Source organism: Amphimedon queenslandica, unplaced genomic scaffold (genome assembly GCF_000090795.2).
Source record: "Amphimedon queenslandica unplaced genomic scaffold, v1.1 AMPQUscaffold_13479, whole genome shotgun sequence".
Classification (NCBI taxonomy): Eukaryota; Metazoa; Porifera; class Demospongiae; order Haplosclerida; family Niphatidae; genus Amphimedon; species Amphimedon queenslandica.
In genome coordinates, this window is record NW_003546285.1 from 242,103 (window position 1) to 250,232 (window position 8,130).

Genomic DNA, 8,130 nt, shown 5'->3' on the forward strand with positions numbered 1-8,130 from the left:
AGAGAGAGAGAGAGAGAAGGGGGAGGGAGGGAGGGAGGAGAGGATGGAGGGAGAGAGGGAGGGAGAGAGAGGGAGGGAGAGAGAGGGAGAGAGGGAGGAGAGGAGAGTAGAGAGAGAAGGGGAGGGAGGATGGAGAGAGGGAGGGGAGAGAGAGGAGAGGGAAAAGGAACTAGTGGAGTAGGAAAGAGGAAGAGAATCCTTTAATTATAATAATTATAATAAAAAGGAAGCAATGTGTATGTGTATTAATTGCTTCAACAATATCATCTAATTGTATATAATGTACATAAGAGATGAACATGTACGTGTAATATAGAAGTTTATATACATGTATGTACGTGTACATATTTTTGTTATTAAATTATTTTTATTTTTCCTCCAGTTGTTGAGTCTATAGAGAAGGAGAGGACACCATTGACTCATTTGGAAGCCATTTACATTGCACAACCAACCGAGGCGGTAAGCGTTTAAAGATTAATTGTACGTGTGATTTTATTTTATTCTTTTTATTTAATTTATTTTAGAACGTTAATAAGATAATTGCTGATTTTGATCGTCCGGCTGACCCAAAGAACCTTTACAAATCTCTTCACATCTTCTTCCTACAGAGTAAGGATAAATAAAATAAATAAATAAATAGTAATAATAATAATGGTAATATCATTGATTGATTAAAGTACTTCAAAATAATTTGGCAGGTATTCAACTTTAAAGTTAGTATTGCATCTGATATGCACAAAATTGCCAATTTAAAAATACCAAAAATGCCTCCAAAATCAATAAATTGAAGCACAATGCTTCAAATATATCATGAAATTCATTTCTTCTCTCTCTCCCTCCCTCTCTCTCTCTCACTCACTCCCTCTCTCTCACTCTCTCTCTCTCTCCCTCCCTCTCACTCTCTCTCTCTTACTCTCAGAGTGTCCTGTTTCTTTGTTCAGTAAACTCGGTGACAGTCTCGCCGGAAGACGTAAGCGCATTCTCATATCCTCACCTTCGTTATTCTTTATGATCCAATCCTCACAATTTGTTTATCTTTAGGAATCAAAACACTCAAAGAAATCAATTTAGCTTTCCTCCCGTACGAGTCACGAGTCTTCTCCCTTGATGATCCTGACGGTTTCGAGGACTACTTCTGTCAAAGTGGGAGAAGGAGAGATGAACTTTATTCTGCTTATGCTGACCAGCTGGCCACTGTCTGTTCACTGCTAGGGGAATATCCGGCAGTGAGGGCTTGGAAGTAAGTGTGGTCTACTACTGTATAGCAGGGAATTTTGAACGTAGTTAAATTTGGCAAATTGCTAAATTTTGGTGACTGGCAAATTTTAATTTGGTGAATTTGTGGCCATGTGCTGTTGAGCATGCGTATAATGGCTCAAAATGGTGGATTTTTATTTTGGCGAATGGCTATCAAAATGCCAAATTTGCCAAATTTAACTACCTCCAATATTTCCTTTTATACGGTAGTTAGGTCGGATTTTATTATCATTGTATCTCTTAGTAAGCTTAATATAAAATGAGTTTAAATATTATCATATCAAAAATAAAAAAATTAAAAAAATTGCCTAAAAATCTATTTTGCGGATTTAATTTAATGCCGTCTGCCATCTTTTACTGTAATAATTTGATTTGTGAAAGTATTTTTGTGAATCTTCAAAAAATTGAGAAATCTGCGAAATTTACAGCCCTAAAAAAGGCACCCCACAGTATTAATTATTATTATTATTATTATTGTTATTATTATTATTATTATTATTGTTATTATTATTATTGTTGTTGTTGTTTTTGTTGTTGTTGTTGTTATTATTATTATTATTGTTGTTGTTATTATTATTTATTGTTGTATTTATTTGTCTCAGGGATGGTAATAATCGTTGCTCTGAACTGGCTTACAAGTTGCAAGAGAAACTCGACTACTTCAAGTCACAGAAACCCGAACTGGGAAAAGTATGTTGCAATTATTAAGTTTTAATTAGAGTGGGCGTGGCATTTAATATTTGATTAGTGTGGGCGTTAATTAACATCATTTTCATTTGTGCTAGGGTGCCAAGCAAGTCTCTGAGTTTATTATCTTGGACAGGTACAAATCAACACTCATCCATTCATTGTTATTTTAACACTGTTTGGTTGCATATTATACTAAATGTCTTTTAAATTTTCATTTCTATTATTATAATAGAGGATTTGATGTAGTGACTCCTGTGCTTCATGAGTTAACTGTGCAGGTGAGAGGGAGAGGGAGGGAGGGAGAGGGTGAGAGAGGGAGGGGAGGAGGGAGGGAGGGAGAAGGTGAGAGAGAGAGGGGAGGAGGGAGGGAGGGAGAGGGAGGGAGAAAGAGAGAAGGGGAGGGAGGGAGGGGAGGGCAAAGAGAGTAGGGGATAGAGAAATAGGTAGTAGGGAGTAGATTAACTGTTACATGTGGTAAATCGTGTTTTTCTTCTATTAATTGTTTCTAGTGTATGGTCTATGATCTACTCAAGCCAGATAATGATGTCTACCAGTGAGTTCATTAATAGTTAGTGTGTGTAACTGGTTTAAACTGGTTTGATACACTTGTGTCAGCTGTGGATATAGTCTAGCTGTCCCTTTATGGAAGCATTGATTATTATTATAGTTAATATTGATTATTAAGTATTCGAACTGAAATGGATGTAGTAATATTGAGAGCAGAATAATTTTAAGTTGTGAAAGAATAAAGTCATTTTTATGACTTAAATAAATAAAATAAAATTATTATTTTAATTAATCAATAATATTTGTACTCTCTTCTCCTTGCCAACTCTTGAAGAATTTTAATTATTTTAATTATTTTTTTTTCCAAAAATGGAGCGATTTAATTGTAACTGATTTTAATTTCTTTTTAGGTTTAAGACCAGCTCTGGGGATGGTCAAACAAGACAGAAGCAAGCCATATTAGGAGGTGGGTGTGGCTTCAATTAATTAATTAATTATTAATTAATCAATTTATTATTATTATTATTTTAGAAAATGATGATCGTTGGAAGGAATTGAGGCACTTGCACATTGCTGATGCGTCAAAGTGAGAGTGGGTGTGGTTTAGATTAATAAAAATTGGGGTGATTTTGGAGCCATTTTCTGAGAAAAAACCATGGGTTGTAGTACAGGGATTTTTTCAGAATTTTGGCATTTTCTTGCCGTAACTTGAAAAATTTAAGTCAGAATCAGCTCAATTTTTCTACACAGCATAATGACGTCAATATGTATCAGAAAATGTAATAAAAATTGTGGGTGATTTTTGGCCATTTTTCAGAAAAAAGCATGGGCTATAGTACAGGGTATATTTTCAGATTTTCACAATTTTCTTAAATTGGCCATAACTTGAAAAATTTAAGTCGGAATGAGCTCAAACTTTCTACACAGCATAATGACGTCAATATGTATAAGAAAATGTAATAAAAATTGGGGGTGATTTTTTAGCCATTTTTTAGAAAAAAGCATGGGCTATAGCCTTGGGTATTTTTCAGATTTTCGCAATTTTCTTAAATTGGCCATAACTTGAAAAATTGAAGTCGGAATGAGCTCAAACTTTCTACACAGCATAATGACGTCAATGTGTATAAGAAAATGTAATAAAAATTGGGAGTGATTTTTTGGCCATTTTTCGGAAAAAACCATGGGCTATAGTACAGGGTATTTTTCAGATTTTGGCAATTTTCTTAAATTGGCCATAACTTGAAAAATTTAAGCCAGAATGAGCTCAAACTTTCTACATAGCATAAGGACATCAATATGTTTAAGAAAATGTAATAAAAATTGGGGGTGATTTTTTAGCCATTTAAAAAAAAAAGCATGGGCTATTATAGCCTTGGGTATTTTTCAGATTTTCGCAATTTTCTTAAATTGGCCATAACTTGAAAAATTGAAGTTGGAATGAGCTCAAACTTTCTACACAGCATAATGATGTCAATATGTATTAGAAAATGTAATAAAAATTGGGAGTGATTTTATGGCCATTTTTCAGAAAAAACCATGGGCTATAGCCTTGGGTATTTTTCAGAAATTAGCATCGAACTAACAGTGTACAATGTACTTGTATCACTGTAATTTGATCATTCTTTCTTCTGGTGATGCTTGCAGGTCTATTTCTGAGGGAGTGAAGAACTTTGCTAAACAGAAGAAGCTTGGAGGAGGAAGTGATGGAGATGTAAGTGTGGAAAGAGAGAGAGAGAGAGAGAGAGAGAGATCAAAATTAAATACTATAGTAGCTGGAAATATTATCAGAGAAATTAATATTGGAGGGTTAGTACTTGCAGTGAACATCCATCAAAATAAAACCTGCCATTAAAAAAAATTGTAGTTTCTGATAATGTTTCCTAGATTGTACTTGTAATAGAGAGATGATAATGATTATTTATAATTATATAAATATTTTTTTATTATTTATTTTGTTTGTGTGTAGGTATCTATCAAGGAACTCTCAAAGCAAATCAGAAGAGCCCCGCAATATCAGAAGGAGCTCTCAGAAGTAATAAATAAATAAATAAATTAATATGATCATAATAAAATGTGTGTACATGTACATGTATACATTCATGCATTTTAATTAGTTTAATATTGAAAATAACAGTGATTATAAGGTGTGATGATTGTTATTGTTGTCGTAATAAGAATGTCATCATCATTATTATTATTAAGCTGTAGAGTTTGGAGCATGTTTATCGCTACAGAATGATAACACAATATTAACATGAGATCTCTCATGTTCCCTTAAACCTCTCCCTCTCCTTCCCCCCACTTCCTCTCTCTCCTTTTTGTATACTTTATCTTCCTCTCTCTCTTTTCCTATCTCTTCATCCTCCTTTTCCTTTCTCCTTCCTCTCTCTCTCTCTCTCCTCCCCCCCTCTCTCTCTCCCCCCTCTCTCTCTCCCTCTCTCTCTCCCTCTCTCTCTCTCCCTCTCTCTCTCCTCCCCCCTCTCTCTCTCTCTCCTTCTCTCCCTCCAGTATTCTCTCCATCTGTCCCTAATTGACTCATGCATGAACTTGTACAAGAAAGGAGTTGGTAACTTGTGTAAGGTTGAGCAGGATCTTGCCACTGGTGTCGATAAGGATGGACTGAAGATTGATGAGCCACTTAAGATCATAATGTCTTCACTTTTTGACAGGAACGTGAGGTAAGACAAGTACAATAGAATCATAGAAGAAAAATATTAATAATAACTGTACAATAAAATGCACATAATAATAATAATTATTATTATTATTATAGTGACAATAAAAATGTATAATAATTAGCTAGTGATAACAATGATGATGAGGAATGATGTCAAATGACATAATTAAAATTCCATTTTACTATTTCATTTTTAAAGTACACGTACATGTACATGCAATACAAAGTCACTTATGCTTTTGGGATTGTTGTATTTAAATATTTTGTTTGTTTATTATTATTTATTATATTGACTATATTCAGGCTGAGTATGACTACCTTTAATGACTGACTGTCCTTTAGAGGTTTGGGTTTATTATGAGATGGTTGTATTGGCAGTACTATGTAAGGGAATGTTGCATGAGAAATATCTCCATGGGGCCTTTTAGCACATCAACGTCATCATCATTATTGTGAAATATGTAATTGAAATCTTACACATGGTGTTTTTATACGTGTACATGTATGGACATGCAGTGTTAAATTTATATTGAGGTAATGATTTTTAATTTTAAAAGTATATTAGTCTAAGATTGAAATTATACATAATGTGAAAGAAGGTTTTACGAATTGCCTATTTCAATCATATTGCATGTACATGTATGTACATGTACATACGAATCATTATCCTGTGCCTATACATGTACATTAAATGAACTTATACTTTAATTAATTTATATGTTAATGTACATGTACATGTATACTAGTCATTGATTTATTGGGTATAACTTGTGAGAGACATTTCTTTGTTAGTATAGTACAATTAGCAAAACGTCGAAATTGAATTTAGAGTCATTAACTTGTAGCGTCCTTGTACATGTAGATGTACTTGTACTTGTACTTGTTCATGTACTAGTTCTTTTGATCATTGACTAATTGTAAGGAGGTGAATCCTTAGAAAGTTACTATGAACTTGTCAATGTGATATTGGATGTCAGCCAGTAAGAGAAAAAGGGAGCCAATTGTACTCCATAATATTTACATGTACATTAACATACAGTACATGTACATGTACATGTAACAGCTATACTCTTATTAATCACATGTACATGTACATGTACATGTATAATCTATAATGAACAGCCAAATTGAAATCAGCATATTGTACATGTACGATTGTGTAGTCTCTTTCTTTGCCAGCTGTTGGCTCCATGTATTTTTGAAAAGCCTTTCTGGGTCTGTTTTCATTGTATGCTGTAGTTCTTGGAATAGAGAGGGAGAGAGAGAGGGGGAGGGATGATTTGATAATGGAACAACACAACCTTCATTGTGCCTATGTATGGCTCTCTTTATCTGCTAATGGGAAAATGACTATGATTATAAAACATGGAAAGGAAAGTAACTTTATGGATAAGGAAACAAAAGAACAGGATAAGCCCATTACTCATACAATGTCCATGACCTTACATAGCCTTGTCTCATCATTATTATTATTATTTTAACAAGACTGGATCTATGTCATGTTACCAATTATAGTATATACTAACAAACATTTACATCATCAGTGTAATGTTCATATAAAAACTACTCTATTATCTACTGCATACTTTGTATGTGTAGAATGCTTAGATGTCTTCATGCATGATTTCAGGGTTTACAACTAAGCATTAGTGGTCAGCCTGTCCTTTATTATAGTGAAAGAGGTTCCCTCTATGTCTTTGTCTAAACTCTATCCTTTATTGTGGTCCCTTGGAGAGAGTGGGAGTGAGGTCAGGTAGTTTTCTTAAGCTGTCATAGCTGCAATGTCTGATAGGGATCGCTATACCCATGGCAACTTCACTGCACCTGCTAGTTATGACAAGGAGCTTCATTGCTATGTCTTACTATTGTAGTACATTAATATACAGTACCTAATAATGTATTTTAAAGTGGCTCTAACCTTATGTACATTTATAATATAATATTTAGTGTCATGTATGATTTAGATTTGTCTACCCTTTCTCTTTCTTTTATCCTTTAATTCAATTACTGTTGAAGCTCCCAAGGTCTTCCTAAAATTGCATTACAAAATACATCAGATCATCAACCATACTGTCACTGGATACAATGTACTTGTATTATGTAGAATATGAGATAATTTCTGTTGTACTGTATTGATTCACTTGGTAATAATACCCACTTCCTTTGGTACCCAGACAGCTAGAGTGACTCTAGACAATAAAATCATCCACCCACTGGCTTTTATTAGGAACAGGTGTAGAGCTGAGAGCTGTGTACATTACACTCAGCTTGTGTAATCCAATAGTCTTATTCAAATGATTTTTATCAGGTCAGAAGACCTGACTAGTCTATAGTAATCACTGGTGACTCTGAACAATAGCAATAATGGAATATTATGATATAGTGATACTACTCATGTGTTCCATTGGAATAGATTTTGAAAAGACTTACCTGGTATTATTATGATTGTCAAGTAGACAAGCCCTTTTCTTATCAGCCTGTACTCACTGTAGTATTAGCCCTGTCTAAACTGTTGTACAAATGAAGTGGGAACAGTTTTCCTATTATGACTGGTTGTATATCTACCAGTGGGTCGCTGTACTTTAACATCTGACTGTGTTAGTGTAATGGGTTTGTTGTGTGTGTTAGCATAGGGGAGAGTGTCTTTGGTACTTTTGTGTTATTTTTTTTCAGCCTAAAAAATACAATTTTTGTTTATATCTGGTTTTGTGTGTGTGTATGTATTGTGGTCTACAGTGACATTCGGTTGTGTCAAAATTGTAGTAGAATTGGTATAATGAAGAGATTGCTTGCTGGAATATGAGTGTTAATTGTTATAATAGAAACTATGTAATGTGTACATTATTCATCTCTGTCTCTTGTTCTCTCTCTCTCTCCCTCTCTCTCTCTCTCTCTCCCTCTCTCTCTCTCCCTCCCTCTCTCTCTCTCCCCCTCCCTCTCCTCTTTTTAGTGTCTATGACAAGATAACGCTCTTGATTTTGTTCATCCTCCACAAAAAA

The 8,130-nt window shown here is 34.2% G+C and overlaps 1 protein-coding gene across 1 annotated transcript in view; it reads left to right on the forward strand.

Annotated features, from left to right (window-relative positions):
• Window positions 1-363: 363 nt before the first annotated feature.
• Window positions 364-8,130, forward strand: part of LOC100640280 (syntaxin-binding protein 1-like) — a gene marked incomplete at its 5' end in the record, with an annotated part of 12,239 nt that continues 4,472 nt past the window's right edge. Inside the window, 13 exons of the mRNA XM_019994245.1 lie at window positions 364-459; window positions 525-609; window positions 920-970; window positions 1,042-1,240; window positions 1,860-1,947; window positions 2,043-2,080; window positions 2,180-2,225; window positions 2,457-2,500; window positions 2,865-2,920; window positions 2,986-3,040; window positions 4,099-4,165; window positions 4,421-4,486; window positions 4,963-5,132. Of these exons, the coding sequence (XP_019849804.1) occupies window positions 364-459; window positions 525-609; window positions 920-970; window positions 1,042-1,240; window positions 1,860-1,947; window positions 2,043-2,080; window positions 2,180-2,225; window positions 2,457-2,500; window positions 2,865-2,920; window positions 2,986-3,040; window positions 4,099-4,165; window positions 4,421-4,486; window positions 4,963-5,132 (1,061 nt within the window). The remainder of the gene's footprint in view (window positions 460-524; window positions 610-919; window positions 971-1,041; window positions 1,241-1,859; window positions 1,948-2,042; window positions 2,081-2,179; window positions 2,226-2,456; window positions 2,501-2,864; window positions 2,921-2,985; window positions 3,041-4,098; window positions 4,166-4,420; window positions 4,487-4,962; window positions 5,133-8,130) is intronic.